The sequence below is a fragment of the Megalops cyprinoides genome, chromosome 3 (genome assembly GCF_013368585.1).
Source record: "Megalops cyprinoides isolate fMegCyp1 chromosome 3, fMegCyp1.pri, whole genome shotgun sequence".
In the NCBI taxonomy this organism is placed as follows: domain Eukaryota; kingdom Metazoa; phylum Chordata; class Actinopteri; order Elopiformes; family Megalopidae; genus Megalops; species Megalops cyprinoides.
In genome coordinates this window covers 20,966,352-20,988,424 of record NC_050585.1, presented here as the reverse complement: position 1 = coordinate 20,988,424, position 22,073 = coordinate 20,966,352, and the positions used below count along the sequence as shown (strand labels likewise).

General features: G+C 47.9%; 1 protein-coding gene across 1 annotated transcript in view; it reads left to right on the top strand.

Annotated features, from left to right (window-relative positions):
* LOC118775736 (pyruvate carboxylase, mitochondrial) overlaps positions 1-22,073 on the top strand; it is an 88,314-nt gene that overhangs the window by 2,660 nt on the left and 63,581 nt on the right. Inside the window, exons 2-8 of the mRNA XM_036525793.1 lie at positions 4,727-4,866; positions 5,111-5,295; positions 6,005-6,170; positions 7,569-7,714; positions 8,730-8,847; positions 9,589-9,740; positions 20,954-21,072. Of these exons, the coding sequence (XP_036381686.1) occupies positions 4,728-4,866; positions 5,111-5,295; positions 6,005-6,170; positions 7,569-7,714; positions 8,730-8,847; positions 9,589-9,740; positions 20,954-21,072 (1,025 nt within the window). The 5' untranslated portion in view covers position 4,727. The remainder of the gene's footprint in view (positions 1-4,726; positions 4,867-5,110; positions 5,296-6,004; positions 6,171-7,568; positions 7,715-8,729; positions 8,848-9,588; positions 9,741-20,953; positions 21,073-22,073) is intronic.

The following is a 22,073-nucleotide window of genomic DNA, read 5'->3' as shown; positions in this document are numbered from 1 at the left end:
CCCACAGTGAAATGAGCCTAATGAAGGAGTGTTTGTGTGTGTCGTGTCTCTGTAGAAATTCAAATGTGGGTGTGACCTGTCACCAGGTCCACCTTGATTGGCTGAGAACACGCACCTGTCTGTGCACTCATTAGTAATCCAGGCATGTTCAGCTACTCTGCCCTAGTCCTATGTGTGGATGCTACTTATTGTGCATAGTGTCAACAGGTCTTGTTTGCCTGACTTGCTGCAGGCGCAGTATTATAGAAGTGCGTTAGGACTTGCCCTGTGTGCTGTGTCACAAGTCGGGTATGTCTGGCTGTGTCTCGCGTGCCCACACACACACAGACAGATGTACATGCAACATTGATAAAGTAACATAAGTTTCCGTGTGTGAATCTGACTTCTCCCTCATATTGCTATTTCATACCCCGAGGGCCAACAGCCTTATTGTTAGTCCTCACTCCAGCATGTAATGTTACAGGCTGAATGTACCCATGTGGTTTTCATCTTCCTGTTTGTTGTTTTTTTGCGCTCCTTCCTGCTCTGTATCCATCTGTTTGTGAGTTCCCTGAGGTGCATGTGACTGCTTATTAGCATTCCTTTGGTGTCCTTGGTGAGGGGAGGGGGAGAGGAGCCGGCTGAGGAGCCTTAGAGGAAAAACTTTCCCCCCAGAAAGAGGACATGCGTGGAACCGAGTGGAGAACGGAGTGGGGAAGTTGAGACAGAGGAGAGGGGTGTTCGTTTCTCTGTCCTTTGGCTCGTCCAGTTGTGGCGGTGCAGAATTGCAAAGTGTGATGTGTCTTGGACAGGCAGGACACAGTTGGTGTAGGCCGCTGGGAGGGTGAAGGATCACTGAAAGCATACGTTGTTCATCTTTCTGAGGTATTGATCTGCGGTTTCCTGGTCAGCGGATTTAAGTGTGAGATATGTCGAAAGGAAAACCCTACTGCTGTGAGAAATGAGCACTCGACAGGAACTGACAGCTCATTGTCTCTGTAGGAGGTGACCTCTGAGCTTCGAACTCTCTGGGCCCCAGTGTCTGGTTCGATTTATTTGTAACATATTTCGTTGCTTGTGAGCATTCCAAGTAACCAGCAGGGCTATTGCTTCACAGAAACTTCTGCTTTGCTGACCTTGGCTCATCTGTACCCGAATAGTGTACACCGTTTGCGATGTTAGGAGTTTGGAGGTAAGCCTGCAGGGATCAGCTTCACTGCAGTGAGCTGGTGAGGGGACAGAAGGTTGAAGGCTCACAAATCAATATGATCCTTGTTTTAAAAAGGTGTCCAACCTGATTACACATGAATATCCAACATTACAAATGTATAACAGGTGAAAATATTGACGTTTTAATGTCGTTAAGAGTGACTCCAAAGTGAATAGGGCCACCCGATGTCTGTGAATGACGACCTGTGTGATCCAGGGTCAGTGAGTAAAGATGGCTGAACAAAGCCTTGTTTTGTCTCTCTTAGCATTTATGTTGGAAAACTGTCCCCTCCTTTCTCTCTCTGTCCCAGAAACCTCTCCCAGGCTCTCCATTGTGGGGAAACTTCCTTTGAGAACTCTTTCCTCTGCAAAGAGGGACGGGGAGTGGCCAAGTGCAGGAAGGTATCAGGTGTCAGTTCTTTAGAAATTGTCTGTGAGGCTGACTCCAGGGGAAAGACAATTGTGATTTGAGAAGGAAATTCGTTTAGGCATTAAACAATGCACTAATACATGCCTTGGACGGTTTAGATATCAGGGGTTAACACAAAAAGCTCTCTAGAACACCCCCACCCACCCACCCACCCACCCACAAGAAACCAAAAAAATCCTGTCTACTGTTACAATGGGGAAAATCGACCCCCCTCCACCCCAACTGCTGAGCAAATTCCATAATAAAGATGAGGGGGGAAATTCAGTCCAACACAGATTTGTCAGCCAGGACTGAAAATGACCAAAAACTATTTAAAACAGGTTTCTGTGTTGTTGCAAAACATTTCAACGAGCCTCCTTCCCTCCTCCTTCCCTCCTGTCTCAACCACAGTTTTGCACAATTGACACCCTGTTCTCTCTGCCTCCTCCCCTCTGTTGGCACAGCTCATCTTTCACAACTTAAGCCTTAATTTTGAGTGTTTAGTGCATTCCTGACACTGCCCCGCCCCTTACTCTCACCCTCTGACTCTGTGCAGTCAAGTGGATGTAATTCACTAACCTGTTAGAGATATGACCCATACATTCCTCTTGTCCAAGCAACGCACATAATCATTCACAGAATATGTAAGTAATATCCATGAGGTTACATTACAGCAAATACTACTGCCATACTACTACAGCAGCAAGGAACAGGGCTCTTTCTTACTGGTTCAATTCCCCTCTGGGGTACTGCTGTTGTACCCTTGGGCAAGGGACCTAACCCACAGTTTCCTCAGTAAATATCCAGCTGTATAAGTGGATAAAATTGAACCCATGCCAGTTGTTCTCTTACAGTGTCTGTGTGAAAATAATAATGTAATGCAGAAACGCACAAAATGAATACTGTCGGTTAACCATTGGGTAAGTCTTGTAGGCTCCCCCTCCTATTCACAGTGCTCGGTGCCTCTCTCCATCTCAAATTTTTAATTTAATAAACATTATATGCATGCAAAATATGATTTTGTGTTGCCAAAGCAAAACTCCTTTCCCCTCGCCCTCTTTCTCTCTCTCTCTCTCTCTCTCGTACTCTATGCTAAGTTGGTCGTGCATAGGGGAAACAATGGCAGTACTCTTTGATTCTTTTAAATCTTTTTGCTCCTCACTCTCCTGCAGAAGGAGGCAGTGATTGGATATGACATGTGGGCGTGTCATGTTACCCAACAAAGGAGGAGAAGAGGGTTGGAAGGGGGGTGGCTGAACTGGCAGGGAGGTGTGTGTGTGTGTGTGTGTGAGAGAGAGAGAGAGAGAGAGAGAGGGGGGGAGAGAGAATAACGCTGCTATGAAGCATTAGATGTTTGTATGTCATGTATCACTGTTATGACTGGAGTGCAGATTTTGGAGTGCAGAAAAATACGATGCGGAGACGTCATTTCCTTGTATCCGTGTCTGTCATTTTTTTAATTCTATGTTGCCTTCTTGTGACTCTGTGCTCGTTAGAGTGTTTCTTCTTTTTGTTTACTTTCACATTGATGTGTACTGGTGTGATTATATTTGTACTTTCTCCAGGCTGGTAGCCTCGGCCAGGCGTTTTGGACTTTTGAACTGGCCGGTACACGTTGGGCGCGCTTGCGCAATGCTGTGTTTTTTCATCATGCTGCTGTTGTGCCTCTAGAGAATCAATCTCCGGTCATTCCTATGTGCAGCTTCCTATGGGCCTCAGTCAAACGACCTCTTGGTTTTCGCATTGCTGAATATTCATGCCCACTCCCACTCAGGGCATGACTGTGTGCCCACGGTCTCTTGAGCAGTGACATGGCAGTTCTGTGAGATGTGGTGTTTCCACACAGCAAGCGCAATCTCGTTTCCTCTCTTTGCCCTAAGCATTGCCTTCTGGCCCCAAATCCTGGCTAATCTTTAGTTTTTCACGCGATTAATTAATTGTTTCACTCTGGGGCGTGACTCCCTCCCATGTACCCCACTGAATGTCAGGCCTTGCCACCAGCAGAGGTGGAACTGAATTCCCACATGCCTGAGGTTTAGATTTTAGTGTGGATTGCAGTGCCATGAGGTTGTGGGCATGGCAATATGTCACACAGGCTCTTGGCAGTGTCACCTGTTCAGACTGCACCTATCAGTGCCGCCTGCTCCTCCCCCACAAAATGCCATTACCCTGGGCAACAGCAGAATAGATTTGTGGGGTCTCCATGACAGACATCCAGCCAGGCTAAAGATAATTAATATTGGCTTTAAGCTGAATGACCAGCTGGAGAAAGAGCGCCCTCACACTGGGCATGGAAGGCTGGCCTGTCAGTCCTGAAAACTGAAGTGCCAAAGAAAAGTCACACCTGTGATTGACAGCTCCGTGTCCCTCATGTGGTGTGTGGAGGCGTGTGCTGTACACGCAGACCCATACGCATCGTACAGTGCAGATTTTTTTTTTCCTTTAAAACTTTTTTTTTTATCCCTTGAAACTCCTGCCTTTTCTTTCTGCTGTTTGTTCAGGTGGGGAATCTTTCTCTGCTGCCCCCTCACCACCAGCATTCTACTGATAACGCCCAGGGGGTGCGTGCTGACCTCTGACCTTTAGCCTCCCTGCGATATCGACTGCACCGTCACTCACTGTATTCACATCGAGACTGGAATGTGTAGCTGTACTTGTAGCCCTCCTTTGCTTTCACAAAGAGGATCGCCGTCATGTCAGACCAATCAAATGGTCGCACAGAGCGGCTGGATTTCTGCGGAGTGATTATAGAATCATTATGGCCAGAACTGGTAGAAGGGGCCAAATTGACCCTGCTTTCGTATCACAGGATAGTCTGTTGCTTTATCTTATCATGAACGAGGTGAGTGCACAGTGGCAGCTTCCTGTCGGCCTGTCCTTTGTGACTGGCTGTTTGTTTGCCCCTCGAATCTGTACTGATTATCTTATCTTTCACCAGGTAAATGGGCTCTGGAGACCCTGAATGAGGGAACAAGGTTGCTGCTGAGACTGGTCTTTGTATGTTAACCATCAACTCTCCCTTCTCTCCACTTCTTTCACCACCTCTCTCTCTCCCTCTCTCAACCGTTCTCTTTACATGTCCTTCCTCCTTCCTTCCTCCCTGCTCTCCTTCCTTCCTCTCCCTCTCAGGATGCTGCAGGTGGGAGTCATGCGTTGGGGCGTGGGTGTGTTGGCGTTCAGGAGAGCCCGCTGCCTGTCCCGTGCAGCTCACACCTCTGCCCAGAAGGTGGAGTACAAGCCCATCAAGAAGGTCATGGTGGCCAACAGAGGTTTGTCTTTTCACTGTCCTCCAAGCCTTGGCCTAGTACCGCTGTCAGGCAGGTTTACCACTGCTCTCTATGTCTGTGCCGCTGCTCTGTAAACCACTGCTCTCATAAAAACGCTGGAGCAAATGGCTAAATGGGTTAATGCTAATTGTTAATGGTTAATGCTGTTAATGATGTCCAATCCTGAAGAAAGTGATAAAACTCTCAAACCAATCTCTTCCCCCCCCCCCCCCCCCCCCCCCCCCAGGTGAGATCGCCATCCGGGTGTTCCGGGCGTGCACGGAGCTGGGCATCCGCACAGTGGCAGTGTACTCTGAGCAGGACACGGGCCAGATGCACAGGCAGAAGGCTGACGAGGCCTACCTGATCGGCAAGGGCCTGGCGCCCGTCGCCGCCTACCTGCACATCCCCGACATCATCAAGGTGGCCAAGGTGAGGCGCGGCTGGCCTGCTCTTTCCCCCTCCCCTTTCTGGACTTAGAAGCGTTGTGAATTATGCAGCGCTCCGAGTGAAAACGTGCGCTCGTGCGGAGCCCGTCCTGACGCAAACTCCGCAGTCCACGGAGCACGCTCTGTTTTACTCTGCCCATTTCACAACTGCGCATCTGTTGCTTAGTGACCGAAGTGATGGTAGACTGAGAAATGAATTGTGCATGAATGTTCCGTGTCCATTGAACGGGAGAAGATAATTTAGTGGGTCATTTAGTGCTTATTGGGGCGCGTGTCTTCTAAATAGACCTGGTAACTGCTCTAAAGGTAAGGATCTGCACTTTCACAGCAAATGGAGTAAGTCCAGTTGTATTTAATTAACATTTTTGTAGTTTTCAGACAAAGCAAACAAATGCAAAACGTGTTTTCATAAGTGCAGTGAATGTATGCGTACCAAAATGGTAACCAAAGGCATGTAGGTTTAATATAAACATAATGACACATGCATATGTAATGACACTGTGAATTAAGTGAATCACTACATGCAGCGCATTGGGAGGATTATTCTAACTGGTGGCTTGACCCGCAGGCTTTCTTGGCTTATGTTTGTGAAAGGACACGGAATAAATTGTATTCAGTTTTTGAACAGGTGTTTGATAAAGGCCTGCATGGCGTGTGTTGATGTCTGCGTGCCCGTCGTGTCCTTTCTGCAGGAGAATGACGTGGATGCGATTCACCCCGGATACGGGTTCCTTTCGGAGCGGGCGGACTTTGCGCAGGCGTGTGTCGATGCAGGGGTGCGCTTCATCGGCCCTACCCCTGAGATCGTGCGAAAGATGGGGGACAAGGTGGAGGCACGTGCCATTGCAATCCGAGCTGGTATGTTGGCACGTCGTTTGGATGCCTTGGCTCTGACTCGACCTTTAGCCTTATATTGGCCGTATACTTGACCCCTAGCCTTATACTAGCATTATATTTGACCCATGCATACCTTATGGTTGTAGTACATTAGAGGAACTGTTTTAGTTTGATAATTACTTTGATCTCCTAGTATGAAGATCACAGCTGTAGTGCTAACACTGCATCAACACGTGGTTAGCTCATGTAATGCTATGTTTGAGGATGGAGGGGTTTTAGCCTCTTGTTCACGGTTGTCCATGGCATGTTCTCTGTGTGTGAAGTGGAGGTGGTGTTTGAATTTTCCCTCCTGAGCCAAGACAACCCCAACACCCACTGAACTACTGAACACATTACATGTAATTTAAATGCCAATAATGTAACACAATGAACGTGTTCCATTTTTCAGATTCTTAGCTGTACTGCATGTAACACAGAAACCCATCAGAGTTCTTGACTGTCTGCTGAGCTAAGATTATACTCTGAGGGTGATCTAACCTGATAGATTAAACACTGCAAATATGCAGCACTGTTCTGAAATTTTCTGATCTTTTCAGGTGTGAAAGGTTTGTGTGAAAGCAAATGTCTCTTAAGTTGTGAGTTTCCTACCTTGGCACTTAGAGCGGTAATGAGTTAATGTGTTAAGTTATAACTGAGTTACGGCTTCAGTGAAACGGTGAACTCTTGCACGTGCACGCACACCCTTGAGGAATTTGAATATGTAGATTATTTGATTGTTCAGTCTACGGATTCAAATTTCTTAGCCACGTGTGCGTACAAAAGGGGAATAACTGTTTGACTGCGCCCAAGGAATTCTGTCAGCCTGGGTTGATTTGATACAGTCCACACTGCAACGTGAGCCCTCACAGCATGGATCACAGTGTACAAACACAACTGAATTACATTTGCTGATAACATTAGAAAGTGAAATTGGAAAAGGCCGTTCCCGTATCTATCCCATTTGAATAATGATCACAATGGAAGAGATTAGGTTTGATGCAGCAGTGTGTAGCACAGCTTCCGAGGCCTGCCTGACGCACTGACGCTTTTGTTCGGATATGGTCTGATGTTTTGTGCGCTTCTGTTCCTCTACCCTTGTTATATGCTCTTGTGTACCTTGCTTTGGGACTCGTTCTGGATAATAGCTTGTGCCAAATGAATCTGCATCAGCAGCTGAGAAAAGACTTGCAGTGGTGCTGATAGGAGATGAAGTTCCTTGGTTTGAGGCTGTGCGGTACTCTAACGCCAGCTGTGGACATCATTTCCCAGCAGCACCTCTGTGAAGTGGTGTTACCTTTTTCCTGTTTAACTCACCCTTGTGTCTGTGTGCATTTGTCTGTGTTTCTCTGTGTCTTCACATGTCTGCCTGTGTGTTCACAGGAGTGCCTGTGGTCCCGGGGACAGACGCTCCCATCTCCTCGCTGGCTGAAGCCAAGGAGTTCTCCAACACCTACGGCTTTCCCATCATCTTCAAAGCTGCTTACGGGGGAGGTGGTCGAGGCATGAGGGTGGTGCGGGGGTACGAGGTGAGAATGAGGGGGGAGGGGTGATATGAGGTGACAGTGAAGAGTACGGTGTGAAGTGGGAAGGAGGTACGAGCATCGACTCTCCTGACAGCAGTAGCCAAAAGTAATCTGAGAGTTCGCAAAGCACTCTTGAAGAGGTTGGTAGTTTGGCTTCAGTATGGTGTTGTCTGAAGTTGAATGGTTACTGCTGTGGTCATAGAGTTAAGCCTATGTATTGTAAATGGAAAATTCTTTCAGCTTTTGTGTCAGAAGCTTAAAAGGACACATGATATAAGCTCCAACCACTGGAAGCTGGCTTTGCTTGTGGTTGTTCGATAGCTGCTTTGTGCATGCATATATTCATACTCAGTTACACTATTTTTGAGCAGACGTAGAAAAATCTGTGGGTTCCACAGACTCTCAGACCGGTGTACAACATACACCATCTGTTGGGAGCCCATGAGGGTGAGAATTGAGCGCCCCTTCAATGGGTATGCAGGCCGTGTCCTGTGACGCAGCAGGCATTGTGTGATAGGTGGATCACTGACCTTCACAGAAGTGGGAGTCCCACAGCAGGTGTGTCCTTCATCATGCTTGCTGTTGTTGGTGCGAGCTCTCCCCCTTCATCACGCTCGCCGTTGTTGGTGCGAGCTCTCCCTCCCACCTTTGCGTGGTGGATTCATGGGTCCATAAAATAATACGTACCACGTTCCGGGAGTTCGGTTTATCACCCAGTTCATCTCTGTAAAGGAGCTGAGGGCGTTACAGAGGCATCTGGTAAAATGGCCTGTTGGCTTCTGTGGTTAACCAGAATAGGATCATGAAAAATTATTAAACCTGCGAGGGCTCCAGTCATGAAGAGGAGTGATTATGCGATGGTTTCATTGATTGTCAATTTCACCGGCTCTGTTTGACATCTCGTTGCCTGCGGGCCTTTGTCCCTGTGTATGCGTGTGTGTGTGCGCGCGCGCACAGGCACGTGTGTATGTGGTGATCCTCATTATGGGTTGATTAGTATTGATTGGTGTGTTTGCAGGACCTGGAGGAGAACTACCAGCGAGCGTACTCTGAGGCCCTGGCTGCGTTTGGGAATGGTGCCCTGTTTGTCGAGAAGTTCATTGAGAAGCCCAGGCACATTGAGGTGCAGATCCTGGGTAAGCGCTATGTGTCTGTGTGTGTGTACCTGGATCAAGATGCAGCTTTTTCCCAAACTTGACACGTGGCCCTGACTGTTTTCTCAGAGCCATATTGATTTTCAGATCAAAGGTTAAGGTGAGTTCTATGAAAGATGTTTTTCGGTGTTGTGGTGTCTGACATTTTATGCATGTACATTCATCAAACTTGAGTTGGTGTTCCCCAGAAACAGCATCGACTTGCAGTTTGTGGTGTCAGAGGCCAGCATCACAAAGTCTCCTGGTTTTGCATTTCAGTCAGTGCCTCTTAAAAAAGAGGGGTCACTTAAAAAATATGCACCGCTCATCCCCAAAGGGTTAAACAAATGCTGAAACTCCTTTCAGCTATTCGAATGCCATGTGTTCTAACTGAAGTGAGCATAGACTGATTGTGTGGTTGTATCTAAGTGTATTGATACTGAAGCACAGTAGTCGCTTTAATCGCTCCTCTCTGTGGTTGAGGGGGAGGGTGGAGGATTCACTTGATCGTGGGAGCTGATGTTCTCCATGTTTGAGTGGCTCTGTCATGTTTTGTAGGGGAGCTGTTTCTGATCTGAGTCTGGCGGTGCTCCTTTGATGTGAGATTATGCTGTTGTTTGGAGATCAAGCACTGCTGAGTTGTCTGGGTTAAGACCATCAGTGAAGGTGTTGGGGGGGGAAAGTCAAACCCCTCTGTGTCAGCCAGCCTCAGCACAATGATTCGCCTGTCCTCCCCTACTCCAGGTGATAAGTACGGGAATGTGATCCACCTGTATGAGAGGGACTGCTCTATCCAGAGGAGGCACCAGAAGGTGGTGGAGATCGCACCCGCTGCACAGCTGGACCCGCACCTTCGAGACAGACTGACCGCCGACTCCGTCAACCTGGCCCGACAGGTATGCACACTCGCTAACGTGCATGCAGACACGCACACCCACCCACCCTTAGTGTCAGCCTGGCCTGACAGGTGTACACAGACACATACAGACACACACAGACTTTACCACTTTTATTTGTCATGACAGATATTTGTATGAATGCACACAAAATAAAGAATGTCAACATGGCCAGACAGATACAAAGAGCAAGTTACAGATTTTATCGACTTGGCAAGGCTGATATTGACCACACCTGTACGCATACCAGAGGTGCGCCACCGCCAACGCATAGCATGTGTGTTCAACCACAGCACAGAGGTGAAGAATGTGGTTTTAATTATGCATCATGGGTAAGTCCAGAGAGGGCTGAAGGGAGGGAGGTATTCCCTCAGAGAGGAGGCAGAGAAGGAAGGTAGAGTGAGGAAGGTGAGAGGTGAGTGTAAGCAAAAAATGACCAGTGGAGGCCTGAAAGGAGGTGGGGGTTATCAGCACAGAGTTCTGCGGATTCTTCTGCATGCTGCAATGTCTCAGACCAGGCACTAGATGGCGACATTTACATTCATTAAAAGAGCGCGACGTGCAAGATGGTGCATGTCTGACAAAAATAGGGTGTGCAGAACCCTGCAGCTCAGTGGTACAGCGTGCTCAGGCAGATCTGGGCACTGCTGGCAATGTGTCCACAGGGCTGCGGTCTTATAGCTGCTGGCATGGCTGTGTTATCATGATGGTGACTGGGTCAGAGTGGAACAGGTGTGGGAGTTTGGGCGCTGCAATACGGCAACTGTGCCCGCCGATGGAAGCGAGGCACTCTCAGGGGGCGGGGCTCTGTTAGCCACACGCTAAAGGTCATGCCGCCTGATTTAATTACAGTGCATTTTTTTAGATGGGAGAGGGAATGACATCACCACTGACTCATTCAACAGCATGGTGGAGAGTATTGGTGTCAGGGCTGACATTCCAGCACCTTCCAGATCCACCTCAGCCTTCTCCCTCATCGTTTCACCTCATAAGTGCTTCTGTAAAACTGGGGCTCCGGCTGAGGGCGGTAACCGATTTTCCTTTGGTGGACATAGCCACAGAGCAACATTGTATCAGATAGGTAACTGAACCCTCTCCCCACCTCAGAGAATTGGAGTGCACATTCGAAGTATTTACCCTCTACTTTCATTAGTGTTGCCTGGCTGGTTCATTGATGCGGTCATTTCTGTCTGGCTTCAGAAGACCGTGCTAAGACCGTGCTCTGCAGGAAGGGAGGGCAGCGCTACTCTCCAGGGTCTGAGGTGGTCGATGGACCAGCCTCGATTTGAGCAGCGCTAAACCCCAGTGTAACGATTTGGGCTAATGGCTTCATTAGTTCCTGACCTGCTAGCTGATCTGTGCTCCTCAATATGGAGAGTGGAGCGGCTTGATTAGTCTGAATCAGGCGGTATGTTTAATGAAAAGGGTTTTTCCTCTAATGGCTGCAACTTACTTTACTGCTTCAGGGAGTCCTGGAAGACTATGTCTCACAGCACCTGTTTTTCAATGAAATTCAGTTCATCCTCTCCTCCTCTTTCTCCTCCTCCCCCTCCTCCTCCAGCACAAACTCATTCAGGGCAAGGCCTAATGCTTGTGATGGTGAATAATATTACACAATCTTGAATGAAAACGTCTATTTGAAAATTTAATCTCAGGTGTGTTGGAGGGGAGATGCATTTCATAGATGAAATACGGCTCAAATTGAGAAAGAAGATGGAGCCACACCTCCTCAAACGGTTGGCTTTCCTTCTGGATCGCCTTGTATATTGTTGGGGTGAGAGCTCCGTGCTGGCCTTGACTCTTGCGCGCTGGCGGGACTCTTCACAGCAGGGCAGTTCATGGTATGGACAGAATGTTTATTCCTGCTCTGCGTTGTTCATCGATCCCAGTGTCTGTGGTGATGTCTCGTAAAAGAGACGCAGTGCCTGCTCGAATTCCTTCACTCACAGTGGTGGAGCAGCTGCAGTGCAGTCTGGGTAGTATAGTGTGGGTGGAGAGAAGGGATGTGAATTTTTTTTTTTTCTTTAATTTGATGTAATAAACACACCGAGGTTTATTACACAGTGAGTAAATAAATTGAGTTAAAAGCTACCATGAATGAGAAATGCATGTTCGCTCATATACTTACAGATATGAAATTGCTATTACGTCTTTGTGAATTTTGCTTAGCAGAGGGGGGGAAAAATGGAGGTTCTTAAATGAAATAAGCTGTGAGACAGACACAACCATCAAGCCAAGTCTGCCAGTCTTTTACTGTTCAGTAAGACTGAGGAGCAGCGGTTGTCATTTGGGTCGTATTTGGTGGGAAGGTGGGACCACGGAATAAGCTGTTGAGCCAGCGACGCAGCGAGCGCGAGTTCCTCTGATCAAGGCACTGAAAGGAGGGTGTCCCCCGGGGTTACCCTCAAAATGGCAGTAATCGGGTTTGACTAAATCGGCTTATTGCCTATAAGAGAAAAAGCCTTTGAAAATAGAGTGCCAGGGGGGATAGAGCCGGCTCTGCGCTAGAACGATGCAGTCGATGGCGGAGCTAGCTGGAGCCTGACGACCACTTGTGCAAGTTGAGTTTGATCAATTTTTGGTCTCAAAACTCAGGAAAAAAAACAGTGATTGAATACTTTGCTCTATATTCAGAGAATGAACACAGATCCCACATCCAATTTTACTCTTTATCATATCTGTGAAGGAGAGCCCAAGAACCCTGCATGAAACGACAGATAATTAGTGCTTTCTTTTTGCCTGAATGCGTGTGTGAATGGAGAGCTCTTTGCAGCGAGTTGATATTTCCACAGAACGATCTAGAATTTTCGTGCAGTGCTTTGGTGGCTGGGGAGGGGGGCAGGCAATCTGAATTAATCTAATGCACATGCAAAGTTTGTCAGGGTGCATTGTGGGTAGATTATGTCTGAGAATGCAGTGGGTATTTAGGACTTTGAAAATGGAATATTTCTTGTGATTCATGTGAGCTCTTCCTTGTCACTGTGTTTTAGCAGATGGGTCAGAGCCAAAGCCCTGTTCTGCTGCCCACTCTGTTTATGTTTTGAGGAGTTTAATATCTTGGCTGACACAATCCGCTCAGGAAGTACGGCCACATAAACGGGGTTCAGAGCTAAGTGCCGGACCGTAGGGGCTCTGGGTGGGCGGGCGCCTCTGTACAGAGCCACGTACTCGAACACGTCTGAAAGAGTGGTCTGGGAACGTCGCGTTCCCTCGCCAGATGGTCGAAGGGGACCGAAAGTCCATTAATAAGTAGCGGGCTTTCAGCTCCGTCACAGCCGTTTCTCCGAGTTTCAGAGCACAAGGAGAGAGGGTATCTGAAGATCATATAGCTGTTTCCAGAGTGGCTTCTGAACTGTGACCCCACGTGTTTATAGGGAGACCTGTTTTGGGTTTTATGTGTAGTTAACGGTTGTGAACGGGGAAGCTGACCAAAGACGTGGAGGACACACAGGTGGCAGTGCTGTGTGACATTAGACCCTGTCACTGGGGCACCTTTGTACTAGGGATGTGAATGGGGGAAACATGATCTTGTCAAGGTTCAGTTTTTAACCCAAAAACTTGTCACTTTATATTAGGTCTAAGGAACACTTGGTGTTAAAGTGTACTGTCCTGAAATGAGTAGTAAAGCTTACTGTTTTATAGAGCAGCTGTAATGTTTCTAATTATGACCTGATCATATCCACTGGAGGAATTCCCCTTGCAGAAACTGCAGGAAGTGATGAGAGTTCAAAGGTTATACTAAGGGTCAAAGCTTAGAGGTGTCTGCTGTCTCATACAGACACTGTTGTGGTCCTGAATGTGTGTTCTGTGTGTGTGTGTGTTTTACAGTGTTATCACAGTCTGATTTGTTTTATGTTTTGTTCATTTATCTTTAAATGTTATTCTTATATGACTTGTGCTGTGAAGCCCTTTGGGTTGCTGATTTGTTGTATTCAAGGTGCTATGCAAATATTTCATTAACATTAATGAAAAGCCCCAGGGTAAGTCCAGCCAAAAATCAGATTCTCGGAATGCTGTAGATGAATTTGGTGAGCCAGCTTTTCTGTCGTCCCAGGGAATGAGGACTACAGGTGAATTTGGTGATTGAATTCCATGAAGTTATGAAATGGAAGGTCAGTTTGAACAGGCCGATATTTCCTCTCTGCTCATTGGGTGAGAATGGGCTGTGCATTCCTCGAATGCACCTGTCTGTAGCCCTGTAATCATTTCATCCTCTCATCCCTCTTAGCCTTCCCTCTCCTTCTCCCTTTCCTCCCTCACTCCTTCTCTCTCCACTCCCCCACCCCCCTCGCTGGGTGTGTTTGTTCTTTGATATATAGGTGTGAGTAGATGGAATGTGGCGTGCCGGCATCGATCCCGCGCTGATTGATTGATTAATGGAAGGCTGCCGGCGGAGGGCAGGTGTGATTGAGCTGTCCGCGTTGGGCGCATGGCAGGGGGTGGAGGCTCTGGCAGGGAATTTAAGCTGAATTTTTAAAAGCCATTGGAGAGAGTCAGCCATTGATTTTTTTTATTTATTTATTTATTTTTTTATTTTCTTGCCAGTCTAGGGGCGAATACAGACCGGGAGAAAGGTGTTGCTTGCAGGATGAGTCATGAAATTTTGAAAGGGGGAGCAAAGCAAGAAAGATGGGGGGGTTTGTTGCTCTGAGGAACATTTAGGCTCTCGAAAGTTTGACACAAACAGTCCTGCACACTGAGCTATGAACTGTGGCACACAGCAAGCAAAGGTGGAGGCTTTTAACGTTGCATAATGTGTCTGTAACTCAGTGTGCAGGAGTAGGAAACTATACAGATATCGATATGTCGGAATATGGCAGCTCCTTTTCATTGAGTCATTACTGTTGAAATGGCTCATGATTAAACTACCACCTCCAGTCATTATCCAGGCCACGCTGTCAAAAGCCAACTGATGCCGTGGTAATGGAACAGTTTTGTCAAATAATACATCAGCTTCTGTGTAAAACCGAAATATTGTCATAGCCGGTACGTAATTTAAATCTTAGTTATGTGCTGCTGTTCCTAATTTCCTGTCTGAATCTTGTGTAGAAAATGATGTGTTTGATATGGGTGTTTCAATATGTTGCAATTAGGTAAGATACAGAGCAGAGGCCAGACACTCGTTGAATGAGTAGTTTTAAGGTGTTTGTCAGTGAGAAGACCGCAAACCTAAAGCAAACAAGGCTTCTGTACAGTGACAAAAGGAATATTCTATTGCAGCATATACACATACATACACATGGTACCGACTTGCACTCTCTCTCTCTCTCACTCACTCACACACACACACACACACACACACACACACACACACACACACACACACACACACACACACACACACACACACACACACACACACACACACACACACACACACACACACACACACACCCACCCTCCACATGCTCACTCGCGCTCAGTGCCTGCACTCTCGGCAGATGAGAGCAGGGAGCGCAGGGGTAGGTGTCAATGTTCTTCTGGATCAGCAGGTCCTGTGTAATGCCCTGTCCCCCTCGGCTGATCTCTCCCCTCCCGATCCCGGGCCCCCGTACCGAGCTCGCTGCGTCTGCTCTGCCTCCGCTTGCTCTGATTTGAGGGTTTCTGATAAGCTGCCGAAGCCGTCGCTGACATCGTAGAAGGGGGCAGGAGGTGGGGGGTGTTGGGGGGCAAGATTAATACAATATTTTGGAATACCCCTGTTTGTGTCAAGTCATGATTTATATGAAAAATACATTTGCGGCTCATGTACGTGCGTGTGCGTGGATGGCTCTCTTCCCTACTTGCCCGTTCTCTCTCTCTCTCTCTCTCTCTCTCTCTCTCTTTGTCTCTCTCTCCTTTCCCTCCCTCCTCTCTGTTCTCCCTTGCGAGAATTAAGAACTCTAATCCTGCTTTCCTGGCATGACTTTACAGTGTGCAAACGATGCCAAATCAGATGGGGAAGATATGGTAGAATAAACTAAATAATTTCTTGTATTCACTTCATAGCAGTTCCAAATTTGTAAGAGAAAAAGAAACATATTGAGACGGAGGGGAAAGAAAAGTGCTGTACGAGTGCTACTCAAATCTGTCTTCCTCCACATCTTTCGGTTTATCTCATTCATATTTCTCTCTCTTTTCTCTTTCCATCTAACACCTGCCCTCTGACTGCCTGCCCTTATCTCTCCCCATGCCCATGTATGTCTCTCTCCCTCTCTCCATCTTCCTGCCTCTGAAGCTTTGAGCTCTGACAGTGCGGGTATTATAATCACACACACACACAGGTGTGTGCTCCCTGAGATCTAGGCTGTAAGGTGGGGCAGGAGGCCTTCATGGGCGAGGTGTCCCTCACCGAGGTGCATGCTTGGCAGGCTGTAGACAAACACAGGCGCACTTGCACATGACCAAATGCTTGCACGCTCACACATACACACACACACACACACAGTGCACACACATTACACACATTCCAGTGCTGGCCACTCTGCTACCTACGCTAGGCCACACCGATTTGCCTGCACGTACATGCATGTACGCACACGTGCACGTACACGTACAAACTTGCACACCCCTACATGCATACATGTTCAGCAGCCCTCATGAACCAACACACGCACTTTCAGACGTTATCACACATCCATGTGCTCACGCGAGCCGACTGACCCACACTCACACTTCTGCAGACAAACACAGCGGTCACTAGTCTTGCTCTCCATCTGCTCTGCCTATGGTTCAGCAGAAGGGAGAGAGAGAGTGTGTGTATGTGTGTGTGAGAGAGTTTAGCATTCTTTCCCCATCTGCTCTGTCATATGGCATGGTGAGAGCGGAGATGAGCAGGGATAAAGATAACACTAGGCTGTGTGTGAGAGAAGGAGAGGCGAGAAAAAATCTTCTGCACCCCCCCCCCCTCATCCCCTGTGGCTCCTTATGCCTTGCTGCCATTGGCCAGCCAAACCACATGACATACGCTGTAGTACCAAGCGCTCCGATTCGTCACAAAAACGGAATCGCAATATCATCCCTTGGGATTCTATGCAGAATGTTTAAAGAGCTGAAGACTGATGTCAGTGTCAGGTCCAGGGAGTGAGTCTGGCAGGTGAACTCCCACCTCCAGCTCCTGCTCAGTCACCCCCTGTTCTGGGCTCTTTGACACGTGTGAAATGGGTGTGGTGTCAGAACAGTGCAGCCTCAATCGGACACCCTGGCATGTGAGCCCCTCTGCCTGTGTCTGTCAGGCTGGTGTGGGGTGTGGCCCTGTGATTGAGGGTCAGGCACTTGCTGCAGCTGGTGGAGGATGGGGGTGTAAGCCCCAGCTCTTATCCCTGTTGTTCTCTGTTGCTGTTGCCTCCACCCTTTAGCCAGTCCACAATGGGGTGTCACCGCAGTGACAGAAATGGCAAACTCAATTTGCTGGCAGGGATGGAGGAGCTGAGACCGCAGTGTGTAAATGCATTTTCATATATATAAATTTTTCTCGCCCTGCCATAGTGGATTGAATTATTCTCCCTGGCCGAGGAATGGTGTTTTCAGACGCTCCCTAAATTGAGTTGAGACTGACAGGGAGAAAAACCGAAAATGCATCTTATTTTAATACTGCGCCAACTGTCAGGACCTCGCTCTGTGCGTGCCTGTCTCTGTCTGCTTGTCTGCCTGCCTGCCTACCTGTCTGTCTGTTCGGCTGTGTGCGTGTGCGCGTGTGCGCGTGCGCGTGTGTGCGTGCGCGTGTGTGTGTGCGCGTGTGTGTGTGTGCGCGCGCGTGTGTGTGCCTGCACACACTTGTGGGTGCCCTTCTCTCTCGTTTAATCTTTCATGATGGAGTTCTTGGTACCTCTTGTATTGATCCTCAAACTTGGGAAACTTGGGATAAATTGCTAAAGGGTGGGTTTTATTCAGTCTTTATTAATCCTTTTATTTCCTCGACTTTGCTGTTCAAAGTTTTATAACCATTAATACTCCAGATGGAGTAGATGAAGGATTTACCCGTGAGAACAGTCATGCGTGCCGCAATATAAGCCCTTGATTATACAGTATGGCTTCAAACTGTTTAGCATTTTCCAGGTAATTAGGTACTGTGGCACTGGCGTGGTAAGAATTGATTGTGTTAGGATTAAACTCAACTTTGTTAGATCTGTGGAAGTTGTTTTGCTCTGGCACTGCCTGAGGTCGAGTGGGCCCAACAGACAAAAATTACTGTTTTGCTTGTGTAAATGGATAATTTAACGTGATATTTTGTTGTGTTTACACAAGTTCTTATCTAATCATTTGTTCAGTCAAGACTGTTAATCCAGTTCTGTACTGAACTGTAATGCTTTCATAATCAGACCAATAGCGGACTGTTAGTCAGTTCCTGTCCTGTGGTTGTGTTAGAGACTGTGGTCTAAGGCCTGTGGTCTCGGTAGTGTTTGGACTGGAAGCTGTGGCTGTGGTAGAGTTTGTGGTTGTGGTTATGATCAATGCTATGGCTGGTTATAGTGTGGTTGTCGATGAGATGGCATAGTCGAGGGTGTTCGTGGGTATGGTTGTGTTACTAGTCGCGGTAGGGTTTGTGGTTACGAGTGTTGTGTGATAGAGGTTGTGGTTGTGGGTGTGGTAGGGGCAGAGGCTGGGGTTGCAGTAGAGGTAGAGGTTAAGTGTGTGGTAGTGGCAGAGATGGTATTTGAGGTAGAATAGAGAGTCCAGGATAAGGAGAGGGGAGCTTGCTGGCAGGTAGGCCGATTGTACTGCTCTTAATAGGGACGAGGCTTAGCCCTCCAGCTACTCCTGTTACCAAGTCATTTTTCATCCTAAAGAAGCAGGGTCCGTGTCCCACAGTCCCCCCACAAAAAGCCCCGAGGAGCTTGGCTTTGTGCGGGAGAAGGGGATTATGGGAAAAGCAAGTCCGGCGAGTTAAAAGGTGCAAGAGGAGAGAGGAGGATGGGGCGTGGGAGCTGTCTCTCTGAGCTCAAAGCGTTTCGCTGAGCATTTTATATACGCTTTAGGAGAGAAATGGGTTTTTCAAAAGATGGAAATTGAAAGGTCGAGAGGAGGGGAGCGCAGGAAATGGGGACAGAGTCAAAGGAGAAAAGAAATAAAACTGTTGAAAAAAGGATGAAATTGTTGCTCTCAATACCATATTTTGTTTCATGGCAGCAGTTTCCATGGTGATGGCAGTTCCAACCCAGATGTTTTTAAACACAGGTTGGGGATCATAGCCTTGATTTATAGTCTCTCCCATCACTCCGCCCCAGCAGCACACACACGCACACACACAGAAATGCTCACAGGCATACACACATTTGCTGTCAAGTTTTGCTTCTTATTTGCCTCATGGCTAAAACTAGTATTTGTAGCTGCTGTATTTCCATAACTGATTGTGTACATGAAATGCTTACTGTGACACTCCAGTGACAATGTCTCTTTCTCTCTCCCTCTCCCTCTCCCCCCGTCTCTGTCTGGCCCCTTCCCTCCCTCTCCCCGTGCTCTCCCCCTGCCTCTCGCCCTCTCTTGTTCTGTGGTGTGCCCTTATGTTGTCCTGCCCTGCACTTTGACTCCGTATTGAAGCTGTGTGCTGGTGGGAGAACTCCCCCTCAGCCGTAATGCATCACAGCCCAGAGCCCCGTGCGCTTCTGTAGAATGTTTATTAAAGAAAGGTGACAGTAGATGGAATTGATTATAAATGTATCTCTTTATCGCACCTTGCTAACCTCCCTTCCTTTCAGCCCAACCGCAGCACCATCTGTTCCCTATTCCCCCCCACCCTCCCCAGGTTGACTACATGCTCCTCTTCTCCTCTCAGAACTGTATGCTTGTCTCTTTCTGTGTCTTCCTCAGTTTTTCATCCGTCCCTCTTCCCCCCCCTTCTTTCCTTCTTTCTTTTTCTTCCTCTCTCTCTCCTCTCTCTCCCTTTCTATCTCTCTCTCTCCCCCCCCCCCCCATGTCTCTCTGTCTCTAAATGCTTGAATGTGCTCATTGTTGGTTTATCAGCATTGGTATGATCAGTTTGGTCCCCCACAAAAGCCCAGTGAATAGCGTACACTGTGAATGACAATGCCAGCCGAAGGCTATTGAGGGGGAAATGATACAAATTGGCAGTATGAAGGACTTGGTGTACGTGAGTGTTCGAATGTGTGGGTGCTCTTTGCAGTCCTGGACAGGAGTGGGGATTAGTAGGGAGGAATTTGGATCAGATTGCAGTGAGTTCTGGCGAGTTATTGTCGGCTGGCCCCCTGGGCCACGGTGGAGAGTGATTGAGAGGGGAAACATGGAGATAAAAGTTGCCCCACCGGCTGCTTGGCTCAAACATGCCGGGAGGTAAGACTATAAACAGCAAAGATGCTCAGAATTCAAATCGTCTCCATAGCGATGCCGTTCACCCCTGGTGAGGACACAGAGGCTTGCTTCCTGTCATGTGACTTTTTTTTTTTTTTGTTTTTTTCTTCTTTGTTTTCCTGAATGCATTTATTACAAGCCTTGGACACACCTGCGTCCAGGGTTGTTTGTAGAGAGCAGCATCTCTGGACTTTTTTTCTCTCAGAATCCATTTTAGGTTTTAGTGAAACCTTTCGGAGGGATTTAGTTTATAAAAAAAAACTTAGTAAAATAAATTTAGTGTTTGTTTTCATTTTTTAGATTACAGTTCAGGTGTGCATGAACCTTTCAGCAGTGCAGTCGGAGGCTCAAACCAGCATGTGTTCGCATCCAGCCTGTGCTGCAAGTTGCACAGGTAGCTCTGTGGGCGAGGACGGGAGATGCGTAGCCACCGGTCATATTTGACTGGCCTACAGATGAGAAATATGCGACTAAATAGCTCCTGTCCCCCAATTTCAACACACCTTACCTGGAGGGAAGTCTGATGCAGTGGTGATGAGAACCTGGCACTGTGTGCTGGTGTGATGTAAGGTTATATAGGTCTTATGGCTGCTGTTATGATTATTTGTTCGACACGTCCTGTGCTGTGAGATAAGGGCTGGTTCTTGTGTACACGCACGGATTGGTTGCTTATCTTGGCATGGTGTATGAGCTTGGATAGTTTACCTCTTGTGTTGCTTGCCATTCTGTACCTATGCCTGTGCTTTTAATGCTCCTCTTATGTGCTGTGTGTCTTCCCGACAGCCTTGTAAATGGCTCCGGATGAGACCGCCGGCCACATGAATAAATGTTTGCTGTTCTTCGATGTTGAGTAGTGATGATGGTTATTCGCGGTGCCTGGGGTGTGGCTGGCTGTTTGACCGATGGCCGTGTCTCTCCCGTCGCAGGTGGGCTACGAGAACGCGGGCACTGTGGAGTTCCTGGTGGACAAGCACGGGAAGCACTACTTCATCGAGGTGAACTCCCGCCTGCAGGTGGAGCACACGGTCACCGAGGAGATCACAGAGTGAGTCTCACCTGCCCGCTTTCTTTCAGTGTCAAACGCACCTGCCACAGCCTCCCGTCACCTCGCCGTAAGTGTTACCTGCACCTGTGTGCCATCTGTGTATCTTCTGTCACCGTTCCAACAATGTCCCCCCGCGCCTGTCTCTGCCTGCCGCGCGCGTCCCCTGCCACCTCTGCCGTTCGGTGTACCTGTTGGGATTGCCAACTCGCCTGTCCGCTACAGAGTCCATCTCTGTTAGAGGTTCGTCCATCTGTTGGTCTGCCTGTTTGCTGAAGCAGCTGAATGTGTCACTGAGTTTTCCTGCAGAGTGGATGACAGGTTTTTACAAGGTGTCAATTCACTGTCGTCATAGTGAGCTACCTAACCTAATGCCCCCTGCCCCGCCCCATCCAGCTTAGCACCCAGTCCCTGCTCATCTGCCTGGCCATTGTATACCTGAACTTTATCAAGTAATTCAGTGACAGGAACAACACTGTTAAACTGGCTTGGGCTTTCCATATGAATGGAGAAGGTTAACATCTCCTGTTAATTGTAATCAATCAATCAATCAATCAATTTGTCATGTCCATTTCATTGTGGCAGGGAAGGGAAGAGGTGGTCTATCATGTATGTCCTCATATGCTGTGACAGGGGTGTTCGTGATCTCTAAGCTTATTCAGACCACAGGAAGGCGCCATGTTCGATTTGATTGGCCCAGGGCTGACGAGGGCTTCCTAGCCCTGCTCTTGTGCAGGCTGGTGCTGGGTACTGTGAGGAGGGGAAAGCTAAAAATGCACATTCTAAAAACGGCCACTATTGCTACTGATACATTTGGCTGTGTTCCGATTTCCAGACACTTGAAGATAGAAGTTTGTGGCCACCGTGTACTTGTGTGGACCGAAAATAGAAAGCATGCACTGAAGCATACTTTATCTGATCATATCCCCAGGAGTCCTAGTGTTTTTTAATCTACATTTTCGAATTTGCTCAAAGAGGGCTGTGATGAAGGAATTTGTGTACAA